This window comes from Platichthys flesus, chromosome 1 (genome assembly GCF_949316205.1).
Source record: "Platichthys flesus chromosome 1, fPlaFle2.1, whole genome shotgun sequence".
In the NCBI taxonomy this organism is placed as follows: domain Eukaryota; kingdom Metazoa; phylum Chordata; class Actinopteri; order Pleuronectiformes; family Pleuronectidae; genus Platichthys; species Platichthys flesus.
The window spans coordinates 711970-727753 of NC_084945.1; the positions used below are offsets into that span (position 1 = coordinate 711970).

General features: G+C 48.1%; 1 protein-coding gene across 1 annotated transcript in view; it reads right to left on the reverse strand.

The window, feature by feature from the left end:
• Window positions 1-15784, reverse strand: part of LOC133957262 (multiple epidermal growth factor-like domains protein 11) — a 67544-nt gene that overhangs the window by 11983 nt on the left and 39777 nt on the right. The window contains exons 9-14 of the mRNA XM_062392756.1: window positions 15229-15403; window positions 10886-11006; window positions 8696-8859; window positions 8386-8488; window positions 3431-3577; window positions 1857-1991 (exon numbers count right to left, since the gene is read on the reverse strand). Of these exons, the coding sequence (XP_062248740.1) occupies window positions 1857-1991; window positions 3431-3577; window positions 8386-8488; window positions 8696-8859; window positions 10886-11006; window positions 15229-15403 (845 nt within the window). The remainder of the gene's footprint in view (window positions 1-1856; window positions 1992-3430; window positions 3578-8385; window positions 8489-8695; window positions 8860-10885; window positions 11007-15228; window positions 15404-15784) is intronic.

The window sequence follows — 15784 nt, forward strand, 5'->3', positions numbered from 1 at the left end:
GGAGGCCTCAGTGAAGATAATGAGCAGGAGAGGGACCTGCTCCCTGAAGAGCTTCCTCTGCTCGGCTCTCTCTGGAGTCCTGCCTCATATTAACCGTGGCTCTGCACTGAGGTCACTCAGCCCCTCGGCTGCAAACGAAATATCAGCTACTGGACACGTTCTCTGGTTCATGCTCCTCAGAGGATGAATCATAACAGTGTTCTGATGTTCTTTATTCAAGTTAAAGTTTCCAGTAGTTTCAGGCTCCGCCCCCTCATACTTCTAAACTGTTTTGTCCACGTGAACGTTTTGGAATCGTTTTGATCTGAGAGCACAGATCACATGACGGCTCACGTGCACTGTGCATGTACACAGCTGTGTCACAGAAGGGAACTGAACTTTGACATCTCGGCTGAAGAGGTGAAATCCTATTTTGCCTCTTTTAACAATTAGCTGGTACAAACCCCCGATGAGCGGTTTCCCTCTCAGATGAAACCCACCCTGAAACTTCACCCGTCAATAATCTCCTAAGTACAGAAGGTTCTGCAGCACAGAGGGAACCGGGCCGGCGCTGAAAAGCCCGGTGCATCTGATTTATCATCCAGTTATCTGAGGGCCTCCTCAAAGATGCAGCGGGCAGCAGAATGGATAATGTAGAACAGGGCATAACTAAGGCTTCATGTTTAATGATGATGAATATTTCACATCCTTCTCCTCCACGGCTCGATTTCAAATTCCACTCGGCACAAACCTGTTTAACCTGCAGAGCGGCTGAAGCTCAGCAGAACCTGGTTCAGAGGAGGAACGGTTCAAAAAGCACAACTCGCTCAAGGTTTCATCTTTAACTCGTCTCAGCCTTCGCTACAGAGACAGAGACATTCCAGAGCGTCGCTACAGAACGGAGACATTCCAGAGCGTCGCTACAGAACAGAGACATTCCAGAGCGTCGCTACAGAATGGAGACATTCCAGAGCGTTGTTACAGAACGGAGACATTCCAGAGCGTCGCTACAGAGACAGAGACATTCCAGAGCGTCGCTACAGAACAGAGACATTCCAGAGCGTCGCTACAGAACGGAGACATTCCAGAGCGTCGCTACAGAATGGAGACATTCCAGAGCGTCGCTATAGAACGGAGACATTCCAGAGCATCGCTACAGAACGGAGACATTCCAGAGCGTCGCTACAGAACGGAGACATTCCAGAGCGTCGCTACAGAACGGAGACATTCCAGAGCGTCGCTACAGAAACAGAGACATTCCAGAGCGTCGCTACAGAACGGAGACATTCCAGAGCGTCGCTACAGAACGGAGACATTCCAGAGTGTCGCTACAGAACGGAGACATTCCAGAGCGTCGCTACAGAACGGAGACATTCCAGAGCGTGGCTATAGAACGGAGACATTCCAGAGCGTCGCTACAGAACGGAGACATTCCAGAGCGTCGCTACAGAACGGAGACATTCCAGAGCGTCGCTATAGAGACGGAGACATTCCAGAGTGTCGCTACAGAGACAGAGACATTCTAGAGCTTTGCTACAGAGACAGAGACATTCCAGAGCGTCGCTACAGAGACAGAGGCATTCCAGAGCGACCCTACAGAAACAGAGACATTCCAGAGCGTCGCTACAGAGACAGAGACATTCTAGAGCTTTGCTACAGAGACAGAGACATTCCAGAGCGTCGCTACAGAGACAGAGGCATTCCAGAGCGTTGCTTGAGAGTGACACACTGCTCTGTCCATCAGAGCGTTCAGAGAACAAGAAACAGATCCTGAACAACCTCAGCTGCTGGGATCATGGGTAAGAAGGTGTCATGTTGAGATAATACGACTTTACTCCAACACACACACAGACAGACACACACACACAGACACACACCTTGGTTGCAGAGGGAGCCGAAGAATCCAGAGAGACATTCACAGTGTCCGGTGACGTGGTGACACGCTCCGTCACTGTGGAGACACTGAGGACACGACTGGCTGCAGCGGTGACCGTAGAAACCAGGTGAACAGGCTGCAGAGGAGACGCACACAGACACACACACACACACACACCCACACACACACACACACACACACAAACACATGTTAGAAGTATGTGAGTCTATAGAGGAAACTACTGATTTGGTTCAGTCATTTTTAATGGTGGGTCTTTTATCCTACTTTGTCCTATAATCTACGTATATATATATATATATACATGCATTTACTGTAAATATATATATATATATACACTGTGTGTGTGTGTATATATGTGTGTAGTCCAGCCACAGGTCCACTTGTTGTCTCTATCAGTTGAGCTCTAGTTCCTCCTCCTGGTTCTTCCTCCTCTCTAAGTGGTGAGATCAGCTGCTCCTCTCACAACAGCATCTCACTAATTGAGTTAACTGCAGGAACCAGAGAGAAGCACAGGGAGTGTGTGTGTGTGTGTGTGTGTGTGTGTGTGTGTGTGTGTGGGTGTGGGTGTGTGAGTGTGTGTGTGTGTGTGTGTGTGTGTCTGTGTGTGTGTGTTCCAGAGATCAGGGAGCAGCTTCAATCCAACCAGAAACCAGTGGATCAATCTCAGTGAACTCATTTTGTGTTTTTAAAATACAGAACAATCTGATTGGAGCCAAGGTTCCAGTATTTTATATTTTCATCCAGCGACAGGAGAGAAAGTCTTCACCCTGAAGTTCATCACTTGTCCCCCGAGGTGAGACGTCTTCTTTCACCAGCGTCCCAAGGTCGAGCAGGAAGCTCCACTCTGAAGAGTTCACAGCGTTTCAACTTGCTGCTGGAACTCAAGGTGCTCGAGGACATTTCCACTTCCAGAGACGTTTCTCTGTCTCTACGTCCCGAGGGGGCGGAGCTTAGTTCCTCTGTGGGCTCTAACCTTCAGGTTATTGAGCTTATGAAGATGTTTCAGTCTCTAAAGAGAAGATAACCGTGACCCGACAGTCGCCTGGAATTTAAACACCATATTACACTTATGAATATAATATATAATATAATATATAATATATAATATCTGTATGCATCTAAATCATTAGGATCGTGACGTATTCAGTGGAAATGTCTGATTTCACAATGTTGAATAAAGAGATGACAACTTCCTGGATCCTCTGATCCACAAGAACCTGATGAGTTCTCCAGACCATCGAGAATCCTCCAGTTCATCCTCACGAAACCAGTTCAACTCACCAGATCCACGTCTGTGTTGGGACGCCTCCCATCAAGGACTGTGGCCCAGGCTGAACTTCACTGTGGGACTGGTTATCTACTGGTTTCTATCTGTTCAGTTTCCTGCATTGATTTGTTTACGTCTCACTTGTTCTTTTTATCTGTTCTTTCTTTTCCTCAAGTCAACTCCTGTTGCTCTTCAATGTGTGATATGAATAAAGAGTCAAAGTGTAGCTGGGACAGTATTAGTACAACATACATGTATATTATTATTATTATATTAGTATTTATTACCTCGTCTGCAGTTGGTTCCTCGGTATCCAGGAGCGCACACACAGGAGCCGTCCTCTGGGGAGCAGGAGCCGCCGTTCTCACAGGAGCAGCTGGACGAGCAGTTCTGTCCCCAGCGTCCCTCCTCACACACACTGTCACAACCCACACCTGCACAACACACACACACACACACACACACACTTTAGACTCTGATGGAGGTTTGTTCTCACTCTTTCTTCTTGATGTGTCACTTACAGTCTGAAAGATGGATGAAGAGGGAACAGCAGTAAAATGGATTTTACACACGAGAGAGCTGGACAGGTCGGAGCAGACACTCGTCTGTGGACGTCCTCTTTATTCCTTCACGTCAACAAATCCCCAAAACCCAGAACCACAGAGTTCTGTTTGAATTAACGAAGTACAAATACTTTATCAGGTGGCTGTATTTCACCTTCCCAACATTAATACAGATTTATGCCTAAACTACGTCCCCCTCCCCCGAACTCTCACTACAGCATCAAATGTGGATTCATCCCCAACCAACATTACATTCTTTCTACATATGACTGTTTCAGAAACTTGAGCTTTTAAAAATGAAACAACACATTTGAGGCAGTTTGAAAGATTCATGTGTTCAGGAGAAGCTAATGAGGCGTTGGGCTAAATGTCACAGACGGAGTCAGGAAGTCGCAGAGAAGAGGTTTGTTCTTTAAAGATGAAAATCAAAATGTCTCCGAGCAAGAAATGAAGTCATCAGCAGGACAGGAACACGAGGGGTCGGACCAATCATCGATCTCATTATCCTCTCATTGTTTTTTACATGATCCAAATATCATTATTTATTGAGAGTTCACGTGAGTGAAATCAGATCAAAATTGCTCATTTGTTGTTGTTGCGACCAGACAACAGAGAAGACCACGTGCTGGACTTTGTTCATGTCAGCTCCACACGCCACCGACACGTGAACCTCAAAGCTCCAGGTCATCACTCGTCTCAGGGAAAAGCTGAAAGAGACAGAGTGTCCCCCACAAGGAGGACGCAGACAGTCGAGACCCAGGCGCCCCCCCCCCCCCCCACTCCTGTGTGGTTCAGAAATAATGTGACTGCTGGAAGAACTCCCTCACAAGTACAAGTACACAGTGAACTACACTTAGTACCACAGACTGTGAAACATGTACGACACGTCTCCACTTTGTCCCACTGTCCAGGAATGAATGGGATGAGATCTTATACATGTGGACTGAGAGTCTCCACATGTAGTGTTGTACTGTTGACAAGCATCTGACCAATCGGGAGTCAGTGTCAGCTGTCAATCATCACGTCTCTGCCTGTTTTTACATCATCAAACAACTGATGAAACCAAACTGATCAGAAACACGTGAACAAACTTCAGAGAGATGACAACGACCTGAAACGACAACATGTCCCATCTGCTAACATGGAGGAGGTGTATGAGCTATACTGCAGACAGACACCAGGGGGCGATAGAGAGCCACATCTTTATCTACAGTCTGTAGTTTGTACAGAGAACACTGATTATAGTTTAAATTAATATCTGAAATAAACACATCTGTGTTTTTCAAAACATGGATTTATTTTAGTTTGGTTGTTAACAAACATGTTCAAATGTCCTTTAAATATAATATAAATGAAAAGTGAACTTGTCATTTCTCTCTGGAGGTCAAAATACTGAAAGACACACACACACACACACACACACACACACTCACACACACACACACACACACACACACACGTCAATCAATAAAGATCAGTTTGTTTGAAAAGAACATTTTGGCAAAAACCTAAATTCTCCAAATTCTGCCGGAGACTTTTTGCCCTTTAATCATTTTCTGAAGTGTCTGTTCTTTCATCAGTGTTGCGTGTGTGCGATGGTGTGTGTGTGTGTGTGTGTCTGAGAGGCACAAAAACTAACTCGCACAACGATCAGAGGCCTCACTGTTCACAGGGGACACACACACACACAGACACACAACTTAAAGTCACATTACATTGACTCACATTTGTTTCCTGGCGTCACAACTTCTACACACACTTTCTGTTTGTGTGTGTTAATAAGTACGACAACGTGCACTATAAGTATACAGTTACAATCATAAACTGTACACAACAATGGACCACATGAAAACTCCCAGACGTGAACTCATCTTGATCGCCCCCTGGTGTCTGGCTGCAGTATGGGTCATAAACCTCCTCCATGTTAGCAGATGGGACACGGACCAAACCAACACACAGGTCAACTGGACCTTTTGGAGGAGAAGTGAAACATCTTAACTTAAATGTTTCACCTTATCTTAACCAGCCCGACCTCATCAAGCTGAACCTCACATCACCTGTTTCCACAACAACACACAAACACACAACTATAAACCAACATGTCGGCCTCCAGGGTCCTGCCACACTCAGACGTAGTGATTCAGGATCCTGCGACTGTAGTAACACAAACACACACACACAGACACACACACACACACAGAAACACTAAATATAAAGACAGACAGTGAGAATGGCGTGCGCTCCCTCTCTCGTGTCTGCAGCTCATTAGAAACTTCCTTTGACTCAGAATATGAGAGAATAGCCGAGTGGGGCCCAGACATTAAAACTCAATTAATAAACCTCTGAGCCACAAAGTGGGTGGAAGTCTGAAGCTCATTTCATCAGGATGTGAAGTTAACACAAAGGTTGAGAGGTGGAGACGGGGGGGGGGGGGACATGGGAGAGTTATCTCACATCGACTGTTTCCAAAGTGACAGACGTGTTCAGAGAAAACTCAAAAGTCTGATTTGACACAAATCAAAGAAACGTCCTCTCACATGAGGCTTTTGAATCCAGGTCCTGAGACGATGAAGTGGATCCTCCACAGTTTACACTTTACAAACTCTCTGTGTGTTTGGGACCTGCACTGGAAACCAGGACAGACTGGAATCATCTCAATGAGACCAGTGTGATCACGCTGCAGACGCATGTTTACTTTTGTTTTTGTTTTAAATAAAAAGTGAACGTCTCAACCATAAAGAGGTTCAATCTCCTCGTGTTGTGTTGTTTGTCCTCTGGGAACACGATGGGTCACAGGAGGAACTTTGTATGAGCTGATACACACACGGTTTTATTTGAGCTTAATGAAAACACTGCTCTCATCTCATGGGACCGAGTTCCTCATCATCTCAACTGTGATTACACAAACGTTCTGCAGAGAACCAACATGTTTTCACTTCTTCAAACCAAACTCACTTCACTTTCTGGAGCTGAACCTTCACAGAGAGAGTAAAGTTGTTCTGGTGGTGTCTCCGCTCGTCCCTCTGGACGGGAGTTCAGACGTCTCCACTGGGTTGTCGTCTCATATCGATCAGCACTCGTCACCATTCACTGACAATCAGCAGGTGAAATGAGCAAAGACACAACTTCTAACACGACAACACAGAACCAGGTCATTTTAAAACCTCTCACACATTAATCTGAGAAGTGATTTATCCACATTCACTTTCCTCTGGTGCCTTATAAAGATTATTATGGATGTAAAGGTTTGAAGTCTTGTCAGCCACCCTGTTCCTTCATTAGGGGGCGTGTCACACTCCTCTCCACCTTAAAACAGGAGCATGTCATGTCTGTCAGTACCACAGCGCCCCCTGGAGGCCTGAGACTGCACCTTGTAACTCTGGTGTACTGTGATGGAACATTATAATAATAATAATAATACTGTCAGACAAGCAGAGCTGGAGCTCAGAGACAACTGAAGGGAATGTCCCTGGTGAGGACGTCATGTCAGAGACGTGAGACAAAGACATCCAAAGAGCTGAAGGACACTGGAGGACTCAGGACAGACGTGTTGACAGTCTGAAGCTGGTTTACTGAGTCTTGTTCTGTTGGAGCTGTGGAAGTGAAGACGTCCACTCGTCTCTCATCAGCAGCAACCAGCTAATGAAGCACATGTCATTAGCTGGTTGGTTCTACGTGATGGACATCAGGCTCAGAGGACAGTGAGTGATGCATCCCACCTGTAGGGGGCGCCGGAACACAGAGCAGAGCTGTCAGATCCAAGCAGCTGGAATCACAGGTTGTAGTTTGTTGTGCCTCAAATCGATTTGTGTTCCTTTCACATCACGTCCGTCCTCAGATTCTGTTTCACAGAACGGTTCAGGTATCCCCCCCCCCACCCCACCCTGCTTGGATGCGTCCTCCAGAACCTCCAGAACCTCCAGAACCTCCAGGATCAGACTGAAGCCTCTCTGAAGCATTTCCTGCATCTTTTAGATATTTGTATTCAAGTGTCTTCATCAAGCATAACATCAGGATCAATACAAACTGAGGCTGCTGCTTCATCTCAGAGAGGACAAGTGTCCAATTGATCATCTGGATCAAACCGTCCACATGTGGACTGCAGCTCCAGCAGCTGCTCAGACAGAAAACTGGATCTATACAAAGTCAATGGAGACACACACTCGACCGCGGTGGTGTGAGTCGATGGGAACACGTCTACACAAGTTGAAAATGTTTCATCTCTACCAGAATCAATTCTCACATATTCCAGAGGTTCATGCTTCAAATCGTCCGGAGACAAAAGAGGAGACGAGGAAAAGACAGAGAGAGTGTGAGACGAGTTCAGTCAGAGGCTGCACAGACAGACACACAACACACACACACAACACACACGTCTGCTGTCGCTGCTCTTCATCACTGTGAGAGAATAATGAGGTTGTGTTGCTGTGGTTCGATGAAGTTTTGTTAAAGTCTGAAGTTCAGCCGACAGGAAGTGGAACGTTTAGAACACGTGAGAACTTTAGAGACGAGCAGCCAATGAGGTGCTTCTGTAAACTGTGAGATGAATTCAGACTCGTCTCCTTCCTGTGTGCAGTTACACAGTTTGACCTGCAGAGGGTCAGGTGGCTCCATGTGGGTCAACCTCCTCCAGAGCAGAGCAGACCACACGCTAACGAGAGTGATGAAGATGAACTCACCGGTCCATCCCGTGAGGCAGCGACAGGAGCCGCTCACCGGGTCACAGCCGTCCGAGTGGACACAGTCACATCGCTCTGCACAGTCCAGCCCGTACGAGCCCTCCTGACAACACACAACAACACACACACACACACACTTTAGTACACATCGGTCTCAAGGCTGCTGCTCGTGTTAGACATCATCTCATCTTCTGTAGAGTGTGAAACTGGATTCAGCTGCTGGGACCTGGAAACGTCTCCGTGGCCTTGAAGCTGAGCGTCTGAATGTGAGACATATAGAGACAGATGAGGACTCCCCCCCCCCACTCACCGGACACGCCTGGTCACAGTACTCGCCCCCCCAGCCTGAGGAGCAGGTGCAGGTTCCGTTGACGGGGTCGCAGGCGGCCATGTTGGCACACTGACACGTCTCATTGCAGCCCAGTCCCCAAGAACCACTGGAGCACGGGATGGTACAGTCCACGCCCTGCCAACCTGCAGGCACAGGGACGGACCATTAGTCCACAGAGGGGTCACACCTCTGGAGCTGCGATCAGGAACATCAGTGGAATGAGGAATTCACTTTGTTAGAGCTGGATGTATTTTCACAGTCGGAGCATCGGTTATTGATGACATCAGAAAATATGATAAACATCAGTGAACAGTTCATCCAGAGGATTTGAACCCGTTTGTTTCGGGGTCAGATGATGAGGAGGATTCTTCTGTCTCCTCCCGTCTGAGACGTCCTGATGTTCCTTCTGAACTCCTGCAGATGTCTTCAAGGATCTGGTTTTAATTCTAGACTTGAGTGTGTTTATATATATAATGTAAAGTATTAATGTGTAAGTGCTCATATGATCAGATGTTTGCTCTACAATCATCGACACGAGAACAGTTTATTATAACGTTTCCATCACGAGCTGGTAGATCTTAATAACCACTGAGGCTCTGGAGTGAGAGAGGAGTGTGGAGGAGGAGACGACGCCCACTTGTTGAAGCTGAAGCTCTCAGGCCTGGTTCTGCTCTCTGATGTCTCCACTTTCATTACCCACGTTCCCCAGGAGGTGCAGCGCCACATACATATTTAAAGATGCTGATATTGAGCGATATTAAACGAGCCGAGGACAAAATAGTAAAAAGGAAAAAGTTCTGGGGGCGGCGCGGTGGTGCAGCGGTACAAGCAGTCGGCTCGCAGCGTGGTTTGTACAAAGGTTGAGAAATCTCCTGTAGCTGAGGATGAGGCAGTTTGTCTCTACGGCATCAGACCTGTGACTGACTGGCCACCTGTCCGAGGTGTGCCCCGCCTCCTTACACCATTCAAATGATCTATCATATATCTATATCTATATATTCACGATACAGAATAACCTCATTCTTCATCAGGACAGAGAGCAGAGATCCTATCCATGTTTATTTTCATTTTTCAATTAGTGAATTATTCAGTTATGCCTTATTTTTAAATCAAAGTATTTGTTATACCAGTTATTTGTTTTTGATATAAAACAAATCAAATTAAATCATTTTAACTCTTTTTAAACTGATAAATGATTAGTTTATTGTCTGAATTAGAGTCCTTTAGTTCCATCTTCTACACACATGTAGAAGATGCTCCCTCCTCCCTCCTCCCTCCTCTCTCCTCTCTCCTCTCTCCTCCCTCCTCTCTCCTCCCTCCTCCCTCCTCTCTCCTCTCTCCTCTCTCCTCCCTCCTCCCTCCTCCCTCCTCTCTCCTCTCTCCTCTCTCCTCCCTCCTCTCTCCTCCCTCCTCCCTCCTCTCTCCTCTCTCCTCTCTCCTCTCTCCTCTCTCCTCCCTCCTCTCTCCTCCCTCTTCCCTCCTCCCTCCTCCCTCCTCCCTCCTCCCTCCTCTCTCCTCTCTCCTCTCTCCTCCCTCCTCTCTCCTCTCTCCTCTCTCCTCCCTCCTCTCTCCTCTCTCCTCTCTCCTCTCTCCTCTCTCCTCTCTCCTCCCTCCTCCCTCCTGTCTCCTCCCTCATCCCTCCTCCCTCCTCTCTCCTCTCTCCTCTCTCCTCTCTCCTCTCTCCTCCCTCCTCTCTCCTCTCTCCTCCTCTCTCCTCTCTCCTCCCTCCTCCCTCCTCTCTCCTCTCTCCTCCTCTCTCCTCTCTCCTCCCTCTTCCCTCCTCTCTCCTCTCTCCTCTCTCCTCCCTCCTCCCTCCTCTCTCCTCTCTCCTCCTCTCTCCTCCCTCCTCCTGTGGAACACTCCCCCTGAGAACCTTGTCTTATAATGTGATTGCTCTCTTGTTTTTATTTGGCCTTCATGTAGCGCTGTGTGAGAGCAGCTTTTAAAAGTGCTACCTACATATAGTTATTAATATTATTATTACTGCAGCAAAGAAACAGAAGTACTTTCTGCACTAATGTTAGAAACCTATGAGTTATTATTTCTCTTCCTTATTTTAAGTATCTGATCGTCTTTGTGGGTTTCCACAGGATCTAATCTAAATCCAAACATGAGGATGAACAAAGCGTGAAGCTCTGGAGAACCAGAGGAATGAATCAGAAGAGGAACCTTCTCTGCAGAAGCAGGAGCCGTCGCTGGGCGAGCAGGAGAACTCGTTGTGGCAGGAGCAGGAGGAGGTGCAGTTGGTGCCGTACAGGCCGGGGGGGCAGCTGATGGAGCAGTCGTCACCCTGGACACAGGAAACACACACAACTTAACACATCTGTCCACGGCTCGGACTCAGGACCCGTTCACACCTGGTTGGGTCCAGAGCTTCAGACTCTGAACCTGAACATCAGGTGTGAACGGGTCCTCAGGCCAGAGGAGGAGTTCTGGGTCTGGATCAAACTGAGCCGAGTCAGTAACATCTGGAAACAATCACACAACACATCTGGCCACATTGTGCAGACGTGTGAATTACAGTTGTGTCTCTGTCACAGTGTTGGTCTGCATGTGTCGAGTGGACGACTGTGGCTCTTTTAGTCTTCATGAGACGACTCCTCAGAACCTCGAGGAGGGACGGGAGGTTCTCACCAGCGTCCCCCTCCTGAGCAGCGAGACACCAGGGGGACACCAGGGAGACACCAGGGGGACACCAGGGAGACGCATGGGGGACACCAGGGGGACACCAGGGACACACCAGGGAGACAACAGGGAGACGCCAGGGAGACACCAGGGGGACACCAGGGAGACACCAGGGACACATCAGGGAGACACCAGGGAGACGCCAGGGGGACAACAGGGAGACACCAGGGGGACACCAGAGAGACACCAGGGATACACCAGGGGGACACCAGGGAGACACCAGGGGGACACCAGGGAGACACCAGGGGGACACCAGGGAGACACCAGGGGGACACCAGGGAGACACCAGGGGGACACCAGGGAGACACCAGGGAGACACCAGGGGGACACCAGGGAGACACCAGGGAGACGCCAGGGGGACAACAGGGAGACACCAGGGGGACACCAGAGAGACACCAGGGATACACCAGGGGGACACCAGGGAGACACCAGGGGGACACCAGGGAGACACCAGGGGGACACCAGGGGGACACCAGGGAGACACCAGGGGGACACCAGGGGGACACCAGGGAGACACCAGGGGGACACCAGGGAGACACCAGGGAGACACCAGGGAGACACCAGGGGGACACCAGGGAGACACCAGGGGGACACCAGGGAGACACCAGGGGGACACCAGGGAGACACCAGGGAGACACCAGGGGGACACCAGGGAGACACCAGGGAGACGCATGGGGGACACCAGGGGGACACCAGGGAGACACCAGGGGGACACCAGAGAGACACCAGGGATACACCAGGGGGACACCAGGGAGACACCAGGGGGACACCAGGGAGACACCAGGGGGACACCAGGGAGACACCAGGGGGACACCAGGGAGACACCAGGGGGACACCAGGGGGACACCAGGGAAACACCAGGGGGACAACAGGGAGACGCCAGGGGGACAACAGGGAGACACCAGGGAGACACCAGGTAGACAGGTCTCCTTCAGAGATCATCTTTAAATTCATTATGAATCCACCACCACATTGAATTTGAGGACAGAGATGCAACCAGCACATGTATAATGGAGGAGAGAGAGGATCGTCCCTCCAGGGAAACAAGACGTCTGCGCTCGTCCAATCAGCGAGGACACGGTCAGAGCGGAGACAGACAGCTCGGCATTAAACGGACGTCTAACCTTATACTGCGGCTGTAAGCATGCTGTGAGAGAGACCCCCCCGATCCTGAACACATTGATCAGGACCTTCACGTATAAATCGTGCTAATTAGAGCTGCTGCTTCCAAGCGGCTTCTTTAACGCGTTGTTAATCTAATATTCACAAAGCAGCCAAATGTGCAGAGACAGGAGAAGAGAGCAGCCTTATTAAAAAGTTGGTGAATTAAGGAATAATAAGGAAAACTTTGTTAATAAATAACGTGAGTGGGCTCAATGAGGAAGAGCATCAGAGTCTCCCAGAGAAACAGACCCGAGGAAATGAGCAGCAGCTGATCCAGGATCCGGAGATTTCTCATGAGATTATGAATTCAATGAGGGAGTGAGCTTAATGTTTCTATCTTTTAAAAATAAATCAACCACTTAGGTCTTTAAACTGTTTTCACTCAGGATCAGATATCATGAGTTTGGAGGATCCTGAACATTCGACTGATTTTTAAATGAAATAACTGATTCAAGTAAGACCCTTTGGCTTCACTCCTGGGATCATCTCCATCTTTCTAAGTTCTAGTTTGAATTCACTCATATTTATTGTTATTTATTATAAAACATTGGTTCTGCTTTTTTAATATTTAGACCGATAATAAACTTTATTCATTAATTTTCACCTAAAAATATTTGACTTCATAAAATCTAATTTCTGGATTCTGTCTCTCTCCTCTTCAGCCTCTTCAGATCCTCCAGCAGATGTCAGACCTTGGCTCAGAGCTGCACATGTTTAACGTTATCGATCCATCTGTCCCGAGTGGAGACAACAGGACATATGAATTCTGTTTAAAGACGTGTCCTGTCCACACAGTGACACAGAGTCCCGACTGTGAGATACAGGTTCCTCCTGAATCAATACGTCTCCGCCAAGAGCAACATCTGCTCCTGATGTCCTCAGACCCAGTCCTCAAAGTGTCTCATCTCCACTCTGCTGCGCATCACTCAACTCACCAGGAGGGCCGCGCCACCGAGCAGAGACAGAGACAGTGACAGACACAGAGACAGAGAGAAAGACAGAGACAGAGACAGAGACAGAGACAGAGACAGAGAGACAGAGACAGACACAGAGACAGACACAGAGACAGAGAGAAAGACAGAGACAGAGACAGAGAGAAAGACAGAGACAGAGACAGAGAGAAAGACAGACACAGAGACAGAGACAGAGACAGAGACAGAGACAGAGACAGAGACAGAGACAGAGACAGAGACAGAGACAGAGACACAGACACAGAGACAGAGACAGAGACAGAGACAGAGAGACAGAGAGAAAGACAGAGACAGAGACAGACACAGACACAGACACAGACACAGACACAGAGACAGACACAGAGACAGACACAGAGACAGAGACAGAGACAGAGACAGAGACACAGACACAGAGACAGAGACAGAGACAGAGACAGAGACAGAGACAGAGACAGAGAGACAGAGAGAAAGACAGAGACAGAGACAGACACAGAGACAGAGACAGAGACAGAGACAGAGAGACAGAGAGAAAGACAGAGACAGAGACAGACACAGACACAGACACAGACACAGACACAGAGACAGACACAGAGACAGACACAGAGACAGAGACAGAGACACAGAGACAGAGTCAGAGACAGAGTCAGAGACAGAGACAGAGACAGAGACAGAGACAGAGACAGAGACAGAGAAACAGAGACAGAGACAGAGACAGAGAGACAGAGACAGAGACAGAGACAGAGACAGAGACAGAGACAGAGACAGAGAGACAGAGAGACAGAGACAGACGATGCTGTTCAGGACGATGAGTAAATGTCACGTTTGTGTTTGTCTCAGTGTTTAGACACAAACACTGATTTATCTTTTAGAGAATTAAAACTCATTAGTTTTTTATGCAGCACCTCGTTTAAATGAAAAAACTCAAATTTGTAGAAACCTCAATTATCAACACTGACACCACAATTATAAAGAGACAGAGAAGAAGAGTCTAATCGAGATGAGTCAACTTTAGTGTCTGACAGAAAAACAACAGCTCAGATTTAACCTGAACACAAAGACACATAAAGAGTCATCGAGGAAAATACTTCTGATCCAAACACGTGCTCAGATTCAGTAGAACTCAAACGTCTTTTAATTAAATCAGAGATGATATAAAAACAGGCTGAGACGTGATGATTGACAGCTGACACTGACTCCTGATTGGTCGATGTGAAAAGTCTGAGGAAACGACTGTATCGCACAATAACTGCAGATGTTACACAATTTGAGGCCAACATGAAAAAAATCATACTTTTAAAGCCGTCGGTCGAAATGTGTAAATGTGAAAAGTGTAAATCAAAAAGTCTAAAAATACCTCAATGTGAGAAAATATCCTGAGGCAGGCGCCTTAAATACATGTACACACAAACAAACACACACACACACACACACACACACTCTGTCCTAGTTCAGGGGTTTTGCACCTGCACCTCCTCCACCACGAGTTGTGTAACTGACCGAACCTGCAGCGTCAACAGCAGCTGATAAATGAGCGTGTGCGTGTTCTGCACCTGCTGCTGAACGACCTCCACATGCTACCGTCATACATGTGCTGGAATGAGAGCTCTGCTGAGTCAGACTCCACCTCCTCACTAAGCAGAAGACGTTCAGGGATTCGGGGGGGCGGTGGACTTTGAGGAGCCGTCACGTCGGCCATCTTTCTCTCACACTTACTATGAACCCTGGAGCGCAGACGCAGGCGCCGCTGCTGCCGTCGCAGTCGGCTGCGTTGGTGCAGACGCACGTCTCCCTGCAGCCGGCGCCGTAGAACCCCGCCGGGCAGGACTCGTTGCAGTAGAGTCCGGTCCAGCCGGCTGCACAGGTGCACTCCCCCGACAGAGGGTGACAGCTGAGACACACGAGGACATCAAGAATTAGAGAATCTCTTTTATCATCGTTTCACAAAGAGAAGCTCCGCGCTGAGGACACTGTGAAAAGCTTCTTCAGATTTCAATTCAGACGCTTCAAGTATCAGAACATGATGAAAGAGCACAAGAGGCCAAATGCAGGAGGTCAGTGATGAACACAAGGATTCATGATTCATGAGTAAAATCTGGTGGAGACAGAATTCTCCTGAAGAAGCTGGACAGTGGAGCAGAAGGACTTTCATTCTGTCTGGGCTGCAAAGGGCTCCACTGAGCATTCTTCCATCACATGCACCGATAACTCCCAGCATCCTTCACTCTACAGCAGATCTGTTGAGGCCTGCTGTAGTGTGAAGGACTAGTCA